Source organism: Apis laboriosa, unplaced genomic scaffold (assembly GCF_014066325.1).
Source record: "Apis laboriosa isolate Shangri-la unplaced genomic scaffold, ASM1406632v1 scaffold45_cov149, whole genome shotgun sequence".
Taxonomy (NCBI): domain Eukaryota; kingdom Metazoa; phylum Arthropoda; class Insecta; order Hymenoptera; family Apidae; genus Apis; species Apis laboriosa.
The window spans coordinates 1,357,079-1,371,430 of record NW_025223361.1 but is presented as its reverse complement, the minus strand read 5'-3'; the positions used below and the strand labels follow the sequence as shown (position 1 = coordinate 1,371,430).

Genomic DNA, 14,352 nt, shown 5'->3' with positions numbered 1-14,352 from the left:
ACTGAAATGCGTATAACCGGCGGCGCAATGTTCGCTGCCAAAAGGGGTAGACGAGTGATGTGAAAATTGTCAAATATTTTGTGCGAGGTGGTGTCTTTCGGTGAATTTGATAGTGTCGTAAAAAAACGTCGCAATGTCCAGTACTTTGGAGAATAAGATCTTAAATTTGCAAGAACGTCTTAGAGCAGAAAATGAATCAAGAGATAGAGATAGACAGAATAGCGAGGTTGGACCAGGAACGAGCCTTCAATCGTCATCTTCGGGATCTGTCTCGAGTTCTGCTTCACGTCGTAAGTTTAATTTAAACATCTTTGTGATTATGATAAAATTTTTTTTTGATTTTTTTTTCCAAAAATTTTGAATAAAATTTTAGTTTTATTACTTGTCGTACAGGTTATGTTGATCATCACAATTTATTCTGTTGATTCTATATACGATACTTTTTCAATCTTTCTATTTAACGCGTAGTTTATTTCATTCAAGTTTTTAGTGATTTCTGCATGAATTATACACTTAATGTTTTCTTATTTTAACAAATAAATCGAGTTTTGATATAAATAGAAAAATATTTAAATGAATTATAAATAAAAACAATACTTTTTTTTTTTTGAGTAAAATTATCTTTTTAATGATAAAAGTGAATATTTTCTTTTATCTAATTTTGAATTATTTATCTTTAAATGATTTAATATTTATTTATTAATAGTCAAATACATTATTAATAAAATGATTTGAATGAAACTATGAATGTTTATAAGAAAAGTAAAAATATACATACATATAGTACATGTAAAAATATTCAAAATAAAATATTTATATTAGAAGATAAAATAACTCTCTATTTAAGTTTCATTTTTTTAAATTATATTTGTAAAATATTAACTTATATAAATATACATAATTTAATGATAAAAATTTGTTATCATTTTTTTGTTCTTGAAATATCAAATATATTACTTTTTTTTATATTTTAAATATGATTGATTTTTATTTCTAATATAGCTCCAATACCAACATTGAAAGTCTCACAGATACCTCCAAAGAAACAGGATAGTGAATTTGAATCAAAACTACAAGAAATTATGAAAATGAATGGTATTTTAAATATTAATGGTCAAAGGTATCAAACTGAAATGAAAGACTTAGAACACTTAGGTGAATTGGGAAATGGTACCTGTGGTCATGTTGTAAAGATGAGGCATAAACCTAGTGGTGTACTCATTGCTGTCAAACAAATGAGACGTTCCGGTAATGCAGAAGAAAATAAAAGGATAATTATGGATCTTGATGTTGTTTTAAAATCACATGATTGTCCATATATTGTGCAATGTTTGGGTTGTTTTATTACTGAATCTGATGTATGGATTTGTATGGAATTAATGGCAACTTGTTTAGATAAATTATTAAAAAAAACTAGACAGGCAATGCCAGAAGAATTTTTAGGAAAAGTTACAGTAGCAGTAAGTGATATTATAAATTTTATTATTTATTATTTACTCTAATATTATTTTGAATTATTTATATTAAAAATATTTTTTATAGACAGTAAAAGCATTATCGTATTTGAAAGAAAAGCATGGTGTAATTCACAGAGATGTAAAACCTAGTAACATACTTCTTGATGAAAAGGGAGGAGTTAAATTATGTGATTTTGGTATATCTGGTAGACTAGTTGATAGTAAAGCAAAAACTAGAAGTGCAGGATGTGCTGCTTATATGGCTGTAAGTATATTTAATATTATTTCTTGTTATATCTATATTTTGAAATTATTTCATGAAATATTGTTATAATTTATTTAATTATATATTATTTATTATTAATTGTTATAATTTATTTATTACAGCCTGAAAGAATCGATCCTCCTGATCCAACTAAACCAGATTATGATATAAGAGCAGATGTTTGGAGTTTGGGTATCACTTTAGTTGAATTAGCTACAGGGGTATTTCCTTACAGAGATTGTAAGACTGATTTTGAGGTAAAATAAGTAATATATATTATGTAAAAAATATATGTTACATATTAAATGTGTTTTAGTTATTACATAATTATATTTATATAAATTTGTAGGTATTGAGCAGAGTAGTACAAGATGATCCTCCCTCCCTTCCACCAGATGCATCGTTTTCTAAGGAATTTAGAAATTTTGTGAGTTGTTGCCTTACAAAAAATTATAAACATCGTCCAAAATATCATAAACTCATGGAACATCCTTTTATTCGAAAATATGATGTACCACAAGATGAAGAAACAAACTCTTCAGTTCTAAATTCTAGTTGCCAATGGTTTGGCAGAGTTATGCAACAATTGGAACCAAGGTAAATTGTCAATAATATTAGTTAAAAATACTAAAATTTAGTTTTTAGCTTTTATATAGAATATTTTTGATTAAGAAAGATATATTTGATAAAAAAAATAAGATATGCTATTAGAAAAATTTGTTCTATAAAAAGCGAATAGAGTTTTAAACATGGCATGAAATTCCCAACTAATATCATAATGATTTGGTTTGGTTTGAAAATAACCGGGTATTGTTTTTTATATTAGTTTTAAAAATTTTAACACACTTCAGCATTCATGGTTAATGGGTAGGTATTAAAAAACAGCTCGAAAAATTACGCCGAATTTTAAAGTTGGGTTTTTGTTGGATATTAGTTTTTATATATTTATCTCTTTTTATTCATTACCAAACGACATTTACGAACCTATCCATACATTTCGATTAAAAGTTTGCGTGCGTGTTAAATTGTGTTGCAGCGTTGAGCTTGAGGGAGGCAGCGCAGCATAGCATCCCCTCTCCCTCGCCCCTGCCCCTTTTTCCATTTTCCTTAAAAATTTATCCATAAATTCCAAAAAACTTAAAAAAAATACACCTCACAATTATCCAAAAATCTGCCCGATTTTCATTTCGAGTTGTTTGGTTTGTGCACGCGCCTGTTACACACCCCACCCTTCAACCCTCATTCATGGTAAGCATTGTTTTTATTTATTTGAATATTCATTTATTTGTCTTTATCTTATGTAGCGATCTGCCAGTGGCACAAATAATTTTTTCCTGTGCACACTCCATTCATTATTAAATATAATTATTTTTTCAATTATATTATATTTTTATTTTTATTTTAAATATTAAGATTATTATATCAGTTAAAATTTTCTTATGTTTTTAGCATGCAATATTTCAAATTTTTTATTTTTAAATATAGATATTTTTTATAATCTGTTACCTTGGTAAAAATTCCTCTATCCTTGTTTGTGTTGCATGATTCTATGATTAACGTTCTAACTTCTATTAACCCTCTGTAAATTCAAATTTTTTTACAGAATCATCATGATACAATTATCTTGGTACCAGTGACATTTTTAAATGAACTATGCTAATTTTGGGGATATAGTAATTTATTTTTGATAATATACAAAATTATTGTTTAACATTGTTGGATTTAGTTTCAGATTGCCAGGGTGGCAGCAGCGAATCACGGGTCATGTATCTCTAAAACAAACAGCTCATCTCAGGGCTCAATCTGAAGTACCAGCTTTCCTACGAAGCAATGTCACCAAAGACTCACAAAACTCCAGCTTTTTGCCATTTCATCAACGATCAAATAGTGAGAATGGTGCGAACTACGTATCTTATAGTCCATACGCTCTTAGACGAAAGGAAATTTCCAGGCCATTTTCTCCTCCTTCGTCCAATGAGGCGGATATATCAGAAACGAATTTTCAACGACCATATTCACCATATAAGCAACATGTCGATCAAAATAGGGATTATTCTTCGAATCATTGTTCTATTAATGGACAAGGTAGACAAGAAGGAAGACCGTTCTCTCCATATCGACAAGATAGTACAATAGAAGGAAATAGACTTTATTCACCATATCATGGACGTTTCACGGAAGATCGAGATACCAGTAAGGAAAGATGGCAAGGTGTCTCTAGATCTTTAAGTCCATTTGCTCGAGATTATTCACCATGGAGGAGAGAAAATGTTGACCCTCCAAATGTAATACAATCAACTGAAAGTGGACGTTATTCTCCATTTCTTCAACAACGATTAGGACAAACTCCATCTGTGCCTCAAACTCATCCACAAACACAAGATATTTATGGTAGTCCTATGATTAGTCGTAAAAGGTAAATAACAATATATTATTATAATATGACTAATAATTTTTAGTAATAATAATTATGTATTACATATGTTAATTTTTTTTAATATAGGTTTCCTTCTGAGCCTCCTCCACAAGGATCTCATGGTTCTACTAGCCCTGAATTATTAATTTCTCGTTTTGCTCATCAATTGAAACAAGAACCTTCATCTGTTATGCCACCTGTTCAGGGTGGATCTAAAGAATCTGCCAAGAAACGTTTTGCTTCTTATGTTCGTCTTAGACTTGGAAGTGAACGTGCTCCTTCGCCAGAACCACCACCAAGATTAAGTCGTGGTGAATCTCCTCTCGCCCTTAGAAGGAATTTAATGGATCAAGCCTCTCCTTCTTTTGCACGAAGGTATTTTTATTTTATTGACTTTAAAATGTAAACAATTTTTTAATTTAATTATTCATTCCAAGGTATGTTTCATCTTCTCCGCCTCAACCACCTCCAAGAAGGTTATCGGAAAGTAATTCCGTACCTGGTAGCCCTCAACATGTACGAGCTCGATTACGTTACACCCCTGAACCGCAGAGGAGACCTCCGCCTCCATAACCCACCGTTACGATTAAATCATATTCTTTGTTGGTGCCATATGCGATAACTGAATTTATTACATGTATCACGTAGAACCGTGTTATAATCAACAATGGTTGTGCACATAAATGATCTGTGCACAATATACTTGAAAACAATTCTAAACCAAAAAATAGTTGTTTGTAATACTCGGTGATATTGTGAATTCTAATGTACGTGTTTGAATCATGGATTTGAATACGTACTATGTATGATGTTATTATCGAACATTGAAATTGTTCGCAAGTATAAAAAAAAAGGTAGATTCCTAAATTCGAGAGGACGGTCTTTGGGATTCATTTTTGCACGATTTCCGTGGCAATTAACGTACCGCGTTGAACTACTTTGTCAATAATTCTCTTATCGACGTGTATTTATATAGAATGCAATCACTGATGCAATACGATGCTCAACTTTTTATATTGCTTGTAAAGATATAAATAAATGTAGTATGTTCGACGTTTTTCTAAAAAAAATTAATAAAAAATAAAAAATAAAAAGAATTAGAAAAAAGAACAAAAAAAGACGAAAAGAAAAAAGGAAATCGTTATTAAGGGATGCGGCATCGTACTGAACGCGTAAACCGTTCCTATCATTCTTCGTTTACGCTTCTTTTCTTATCGAGGGACAAATGAGAATACGTGAAACCAAACTTGTAAAGTAGTTTTCTCGTCCTCGGGCGGCCTTGCAGTATCTCTGCAATTTGACTTAGTTATGATGATTTTTCACATTTCATTATCGTTTGTAAAATAATATCAAACGCATACAGCGATCACTGAATCAATTGAGTGAAAACCAAATCATAAAAAATATTAAAACGACGTTTCCGTAAGGAAAGCACAATATTCACGTCTCCTAGATTCTACGAGTTTCAACAAATGTATATTATTTATATAAGAGGCGTGTTTGGGCTAGTACGTTGTAATTATTATTTTTAATTAACATTTATTCATTAACTTTGTTCAATCTACACTCGTAATCACCTTTGTCGCTTATTTGACAAATGGATCTGTTGCAATGTAAATAAACTTATATTTATACGATACCATTGACTTATTTCATTTATTTCATTATTTGCATTGAAAGTTTCGGAATAAAAATTATATTCATTAATATTTATGATTATTGTTCATTGGCGTAGCCATTTATTAATGTATTTTTATCGTGTACTGCCACGTAATGCTAAGCAATTTCTTTTTGTTAGGCGCTCATGCGCGATGCTATTATTGCTTCGTAATGGTTTCATTTAGTTGTAATAATTATATTATGAAAATTTTCTATTTTATTATAAATATTAATAGATTTATAAAATAATAATATTTTCATTCGAAAGAATAATTGTATGTTAGAAATCTGAATTTATTGTCTTTAATAAAACAGCATTATTAATATTTATATTAGTATTGCTTCTTTTATATAGGTGAATATATGAAATCGAGAATAATGAATTTTTCTATAATTATTAAATTAAAATATTATATAAAATCACATAAATATTACATTAATTTCTAATTTTTTTATATGGTTTCAGTTATAAGAAAAATTAGTTTGAATAAAAAATTAAATTATTACAAAATATTTTTTTTAATCTAGTTGAATTGAAAGTAATGAAATAGTAACGAATTCATTATCTTTTTTGTTCTCAATGTGTAAGTGCATAGACTTATGGTCGTATATTATATAGATATGCATATTGTACATTTTTTATGTAATTCATGTTTATTAATATTATTTATAAACAATATAATATATTAAAAGCATTGTATAACTTTTTAAAATTAAAAGAGACTATATAATTTTATATGAAAAGGGCTTGGTCGAAGATCATTTTAAAAATAAATTCTTCACTCGAATCGGCCCGTCCCTGAGTAATCAATATGGCCTCCAGGTCTACGCGGGGCACGCTAACGTAGTGTAGATATTTCTTCAAAAATCTGTAGAACAAACAGTTTCTGTGATAATATAATTAGTCAAGCTGTTAAAGAGTGTATGGAAAGATATTTTCGTGGTATTTTATAAAATATCAGTGATAGTATTCAGTCAGGAACAAATTTAGAAGGCATTCCACTGCCGTTGTAACTACTACTTGTACTTTGCGGAAGACATCGTCAACGTTACAGTACGATTCAGTAGTCGTTCAGCATTTAACAATTAATTTATTGATCGCTAAATCTTACAATGAGGTGGCAATTTAAGTGTAAAGATTCATAGTTTCCAGTTATTAAAATCTAATATTATGTCTGAAAATAAGAGCAAAGAAGATGCCACGATGGAGGGTTGTCAAGAAGGGGGCGAAGAAGAAGGTATGGCTGCCGAAAGGGTCGAAGATAAGGTCAGTATCCAACAGATTCTCGAGGGTATGACTAATGAATTTAACAAAAGTGTAAGTCCTGTCAAAAGTACAGAAATTAATCGATCAGAAAAATTGGATCATGAGGAGATTGAAAAATCGGAGATAAATTTTGATAAATCAGCAATTGAAAAAGAATTTGCTGGAGATAAGGATATAGAAGATATTTCAACAAAGCAAAAAAACACAGAATCAATGTTAACAGATGAAAATCATAGAGAAGATCATAAAGAAGATACTGGAAAACAAGAAATTTTGAAAAAAGATAATGGAATTCCGCGTATCGTTCTTACTTTCAGAACAATCGACGAAAATACCGATGATGGTAAAAAAACAAAGATATCAAGTTGTTCCTCCAACCTTACTTTAGTTCCTGATGAATTGGTAAATTGTGATCAAATTGGCGGTGTTTCTGTTAAGATTGAAAATTCAGATGAAAACTCCGATAATATTGAGAAATCAGATTCAGAAGAAGGTAGACCAGAAGAAATAGCCATAGAATCCAAAAATAAAGAATCAGAGGAAAAGATAGAAGAATCAAAATTACCAAAAGAAGATATGAGGGTAATAACAGAAGATAAAACTACTATTTCTAATGAAAAAACAAAGACTGATGAAGCAGATACTTCAATAGAACCTACAGAACAGGTGGATCAAGCAGACAGCACAGTTCCAGTTACTAGGAAAAGAAGAACAGGACGACCTAGATTAAGAGCACTTAGGTTTTTTATTTTCTTTCATTTCAAATATATAAAATATTATGCATGATATTTGTAAACATTTCATGACATTTTTAGTGATCACACTGAAGAATCTCCAGGTCCTAAACGTTCTGCAAGGAGACTATGTAAAGAAACATTAAAGAGTACTGTATTAGAAAATGCAATGGCAAGGAAAGAAAAATCTAATTATACAGAAGAAAATTTACAATTTAAAAAACAGCGGAAATATAACAAACCAGGAAGACCTAAAAAGGTGATACAAGGAAAGGATCAAAACAAACAGTTGCAAACTAAACCTCCTGACATACGTCAGGAAATAGAATCTTCCATTTCAGATGGAAATATCACTATTTCTGAGGTAAATTCAACATTAGAATATTCTAGAAATTCTATATCAGAAAATAATGCAAATGAGACAATCCTGGATGAATCACAAAATTTTTCATCTGATTTTGATGGTATGCCAAAATTATCTCCTATGATAAAAAGTTCAGAATCTCAAACAAAATTGAATAACTCAATTGGTAGTTCCGCAAGCGATGATATATCTTTAGCAGATATTGAAAAACCATTTCTAAAACCTGCTGCTGGTAGACCTAAACGAGAAAGAGGAAGACCTAGAGGAAGTCAAGCTGCAAGAAAAATAGCAAAAGCAGATTCATTCGAAGGTATGAGAGGTATATTTTATACAATATAGAATAGATTTTTCACTTCAATTTATTTTGCTTTAAATTTTTGACTTATATGTATACTTATATATTTTTTTTTAGATGGCTCTGTATCAATTGCAGAAACAGGAAAAAACAATGATTATCCTGAAGGTAATATTTAAAAATTTTTTAATATTCATAATTATTATAAAAAATGATTATATTAATTTATATATGATTGTAGAAAGCATTGTACCTATAAAAAGAACAAGAAGAAGTATGGCTCCAAGTCCAAGTCCTGCAGAAGGACAAGCTTCAAAGCCAGAATCAACAGCAATTATGAGTGAAGTTGGTAGAATGAATGAAAAAAATTATATATATTTATTATTATTTAACAATTTTATTTTGTTTAAAATATATATTTCATATTTTTTATTATATTTTTCAGACATATAGTCAATCAATGTTATGTTTATGTCAAGTAAGGTCTCAACTATATGTAACAATAACTGGTTCTGGAGCACCATTATATTGTACTGCAATAGATTCTATTGATAATAGATTAGTAGGATGTTGTAATGAAGTTGATAGCAATGATGTGGCAATGAGAAGACCGAGTACTCGTGTTCCTTTTATTATTTTATGTCGAATGCATAAAGAAAGGCTTTTGAGACATAATTGTTGCCCTTCTTGTGGATTGTTTTGTTCACAAGGAAGATTTATACAATGTATTAATGGTCATCAATATCATCGTGAATGTGAAATTTATCCAAATAAAAAAGGCGTATGTCCACATTGTGGAAATGAAACTACAGCATATGATGTAATGGTCACCATGAGTGGATTAAGAAAACCTGTATTCATTCCAACTCGAAAAAAATTTTCAAAACTTCCTTCTGCAAAAATGAGTTTACCAGGAAAGGGTGATAATACAAAGTTAGCAGAGCGTCCTCCTAGTCCTTTAATTCAACCAGATATTATCAAAATACCTGAACCATCAGTTAATTCTGAAAGACCTGAACGTTATACTATTATGAGCCTTTATACATCTGTAAAAAATGGAGATTTGGAAAAACTAGTTAATGTTTTAGGTGCGTTATTATATATATTTTTCAATTATAAAAAAATCATTTATAAATTATCTTAATATTTTAGCATGTGGATATAATGCAAATCATACATTCCGAGATTATGCTCATCGGACTGGACTTCATATAGCCGCGGATAAAGGTCATTTGTCTTGCGTACACGTACTAGTACAAGCTGGCGCTCAATTAGACGTGATGGATAGAAATCAATTAACACCTTTGATGTTAGCTGCTAGTAAGGGTAAAGCTGATGTAGTAAAATATTTAATAAGGATAGGTGCTGATGTTACATTGAAAGGAGAAGATGGTATGACTGCTTTACATATGGCTGCTAAATCTGGTCATTTAGAAGTATGTAGGATAATTTTGACAGAATGCAAAGCACCAAGAACATTAGTAGGTAATTAAGTTTTTATTAAAGTGATATATTATATTATATTATATGAATTGTTTATTATTATATTGCATGTAATAATAATTTCATTAGATTCAGTTGATGATGGTGGATGGACTAGTTTAATTTGGGCATGTGAGTTTTGTCATACTGATGTCGCACGATTCTTATTAGATAGAAAATGCGATCCTTTAATTCGAGATGCAGAACAAAATATAGCATTGCATTGGAGTGCTTTTAGCGGAAGTTCAGAAATTACAGAAATGTTACTTAATGAAGGTTGTGATGTAAATGCTGTTAATGTTCATGGTGACACACCTTTGTAAGTTTTTAAATAGTTATATTTATTTTTAGTATGTTTAAAATGATAAGTTTTCATATATAATATTTAATGATATTATAGGCATATAGCAGCAAGACAAGATCAATATGCAGTTAGTGTTCTTTTATTAGCTCGTGGTGCTAAAATAGGAGAAGTTAATGCTGCAGGTGAAACAGCAGTAAATTGCTGTACAAATGATGGTGATACTATGTCTGCTTTAAGATTAAATGCCAAAGTCAATGAACTTTCTGAACATATGTGGGAAAAAACAATCAAAATATTAACTAAGTAATTACAAAATTTAATGTTTTTATTTTCAATAAAATAATAATAGTGAAATTACTTTACTTTATTACTTTATTTTGTAGTGATATTTCACGTGGTAAAGAAACGAATCCAATACAATGTGTTAATGGCTATGATTCAGAAGATAAGCCAACAGATTTTCTTTATGTAACGGAAAATTGTTTTACTAGTAATATAAATGTTGATCGTACAATAACATCTTTACAATCTTGTCGATGTGAAGATAATTGTAGTTCAGAAAAATGTTTATGTGGAAACATAAGTTTAAGATGTTGGTATGATGAAGAAGGAAAATTGATTCCAGAATTTAATTATACAGGTAATATGCTGCTTGGATATCTTTTGGATATATTTATTTTTTAAAATGTATAAAAAATATCTTCTATCTAGATCTTTTATTTTTTATTTAGATCCTCCAATGTTATTTGAATGTAATCCAGCATGTGACTGTAATCGTATAACATGTAATAATCGTGTTATTCAACATGGTCTGACGCAAAGATTTCAATTATTTCGAACCAAAGGTAAAGGATGGGGACTTAGAACGCTACGGCACATTCCGAAAGGTTCCTATGTATGTGAATATGTTGGCGAAATTATTTCGGATTCTGAAGCAGATCATCGAGAGGATGATTCTTATTTATTTGATTTAGATAATAGAGTGAGTATCCAACATTGGAAAATATATAAGATTGAATGATTAAAGATCAAATTTTATATGGGTATAGGATGGAGAAACATATTGTATTGATGCCAGACGGTATGGAAACATCGCTCGTTTTATAAATCATTCTTGTGCACCCAATCTCTTGCCCGTGCGAGTATTTGTTGAGCATCAGGATTTGCATTTTCCTAGGATAGCATTTTTTGCGAATCGCGACATCGAGGCAGATGAAGAGCTCGGGTATGTTAAAAAAAAACGATTGGCACGTGGAAATTAAAACATATGTATATATTAGTAAACGACGTTTCATGCTATTTCTTTTGATTAATAAACCATTTCTGGTTTGGTTTTGGTTGGCTAATCGATATCGCTGGTAATTTTAGTTTCTTCGCCTTATTCTTTCTCAAAATTCTGCTTCCCTCTTTCTAAATATGTGAGCTTAATGTTGTTTCCATATCTTAAAATAGATAAATTGACATATCGAGTATATTTATTACTTTATTTTCCTTTTCTCTCACTGATTTTGAAGATGGTAAGTTTTCGTATTATCTTTATTAAGAAGATTAGTTTATTGAATTATATAGTTATTATTAATTATAAGAACTAAGAACTTGAAGGCTATAAGGAATATACTTATTTCTCCTTGTCATTTTTGAACATCGATTTTTATTAATATAATTATATATTTATCACTGAAGATCAATATGGAATTGTTTGCCTTCAGCTTCGATTATGGAGAGAAATTCTGGATAATAAAATGCAAGTCATTCACATGTACCTGTGGAGCCGAAAACTGCCGATATTCTGAGAAGACTATACAAGTTACTTTGGACAACTACCGCAGAAAAATACAGCAAGAAGAAATGCTGGCAGCTCAATCATCGTAATCCTAAACCAATTTAGCAAATTCTATATATACTTATTTTAGTTATTAGTTTAATGTTCTTCCTTCTTATTACTCGGAATATTAATAGAGAGAATCTCTAATTTTTCCATTTATTTTAAAACGATCTTAAATTATGAAATTGAAAGAAAGTACAAATGGTGGTGGGATTTGAATTTGACACAAAAATAATTAAAGAAAGTGTTATCTTGCTATACGAGCTAAGAAGGAACTACGTTTTTCTTATTCCAGTTCGTTGAAATCGAACACATCGAAATCCATATTAATTTTTTCAATTGATCATATTTTCCTACTTTTGCCAATTATCTTGAGGATATAAAATTTATCATAAAAATATTTGGACGCTATAACTTTAATTTATATGCTCTACATTTGCAATAAATATGCTTAAAATAAAAAAAAAAATGTTTTGCATTATATTAAAGCATAGTATAGATGCTAGAATATAAAAATTTTCTTAGTACAAATTATTATTAAATATTTAAAATGAATTTTCGAATATAAAAATAATCGAATATTTAACAAAGTTAAAATAAATAAAATAATAATTTTTTATAGGAGTCAAGTATTGGATTTGATATCCTTTTAGTTTTATGATACATTTTAACCAGTTCAATGTATTGAAAATTATTTTTTGTTCATAATATATTTTATGTCTTATTTCTATTTTAGACGAATTTATCATTTTTCTCGAGTATGTATTAATTTTATTTATTTTCTACTTATGATCTAATTTCTTGCAGAATTGTCATACAATTTGCAATATATTTAAATATTTTCATAAATTAATAAAAATACTTCGATTTATCTTATAGTATTCAGATAATAAACTAGCAATTTTTTTTTGTATAAAATAAATTAACAAATCTTTTGTTTTCTGTATTTATATATTTTATTATATAATATTATATGTAGTATTATAATTCTTTTATAATGTTATATATAGATAATCAAATATTTTAGTTATTTTAACTTAATTTTGTAAGTGTCCAAATATTTTTGCAATATAAAAATTTATATTATTTTGTCATTTTTTTTAAGTAACAATTGAATTAAGACAAAAACTTTTTATGTTAATATCTATATATTATGCTATAAATTGCAAAACATTGTTGGTTTATTTATATTTATTTTAAATATAGAGCATAGAAGTCAAGAGTTCGAATATTTTTGTGATCATTTGTATCTCAGGAGATGTGCCACTTTATGATTCTTAGTTTTTAAATAATAAAATAATGATATGCATAATATATAATTGTTATATAGATTCTGTACGTAACGTATGGATTATAAAGGAATGTGTGTTTATAATTATTATAGTTTTGCGAACGATGTGTGTGATTAGGAAAGAATTAAGTACTGGTTGGTGTACGTTATGAATGCAGTATGTTTGAAATTCGTAACAAATTTCGTGTTTCGATTAAAGTTACGAATTCGATATTTGCTTATTGAGTTGTAGAGAATGATTGTTTATAAATGTTCGTATTATTACAAACAGTTTAGAACATAAGTACACCTTTTTGTACAAATTATTGATTTTTTGTATAATAAAAGAAATGTAGTTCTTTTTAAGATATATTTTTGTTTAATTTTTGAATACCCGATTTGAATAATAACATCTTTAGCAACTTTAATAGTGAACTTGTAAGAATAGTTTTACAAAATGATAAGGAAAACTACAACCACAGATAAGATAAAGAATAGATTTAACATTCAACGCATTTTCTTGTTCTATGTTTTAGGGGTTCCCTTACTATTTTAGTGTTATTTTCATAGACCTAATTTTCAACATTATTGATTCAGCATAATAAAATTAAAATTCAAATTAAATCTTAATGTGAAACTATAAATAAAGAATAAAAATAAAGTGATCATATATGACAGAATATTTTATATTATTTTTATATTAATTTTATAATATAATTTTATATAATATCTTATTATCTTAAATTTGTATGAAATATTAATTTAAATTGAGGATTATTCTTTTATAAGAATAAAAATTTGAAGAAAATAAGAATATTTTTTTTAAAATCATACATAATAATATAATAATACATATAATAATATAAATAACTTGTTATTTTAGAGTTAAGAAAATAAATTATTATAAAATATTATGAAAAATAGAAATTTTTAATAATTTATAATAAAATATTATACAAATCTATAAAAATATGTAAATTGAAATAGTACTGGAATTTTTTCTGATGCTGTTTT

General features: G+C 28.4%; 2 protein-coding genes across 4 annotated transcripts; both read left to right on the top strand.

The window, feature by feature from the left end:
* Positions 1-37: 37 nt before the first annotated feature.
* On the top strand, positions 38-5,777 carry LOC122716338 (dual specificity mitogen-activated protein kinase kinase hemipterous-like). Its single transcript, XM_043939325.1, has 8 exons — positions 38-290; positions 1,003-1,460; positions 1,543-1,722; positions 1,845-1,979; positions 2,072-2,319; positions 3,449-4,138; positions 4,226-4,513; positions 4,576-5,777. Exons 1-8 carry the CDS (start codon positions 134-136, stop codon positions 4,709-4,711), a joined length of 2,292 nt encoding a protein of 763 aa, XP_043795260.1. The 5' UTR covers positions 38-133; the 3' UTR covers positions 4,712-5,777.
* Positions 5,778-6,604: 827 nt separating this feature from the next.
* On the top strand, positions 6,605-12,696 carry LOC122716460 (histone-lysine N-methyltransferase EHMT2). 3 transcript variants are annotated; one of them, XM_043939556.1, is made up of 12 exons: positions 6,606-7,804; positions 7,880-8,472; positions 8,575-8,625; positions 8,699-8,802; positions 8,903-9,545; positions 9,610-9,942; positions 10,030-10,258; positions 10,340-10,546; positions 10,627-10,883; positions 10,975-11,225; positions 11,293-11,468; positions 11,953-12,696. In XM_043939556.1, the coding sequence occupies exons 1-12, from the start codon at positions 6,969-6,971 to the stop codon at positions 12,113-12,115; spliced, it is 3,843 nt and encodes a 1,280-aa protein (XP_043795491.1). In that variant the 5' UTR covers positions 6,606-6,968; the 3' UTR covers positions 12,116-12,696. The 3 variants fall into 3 exon arrangements, with proteins under 3 accessions (XP_043795492.1, XP_043795491.1, XP_043795490.1); XM_043939555.1 differs by having other exon boundaries at positions 7,880-8,481; XM_043939557.1 differs by lacking the exon at positions 11,293-11,468 and having other exon boundaries at positions 6,605-7,804; positions 7,880-8,481.
* Positions 12,697-14,352: the final 1,656 nt, after the last annotated feature.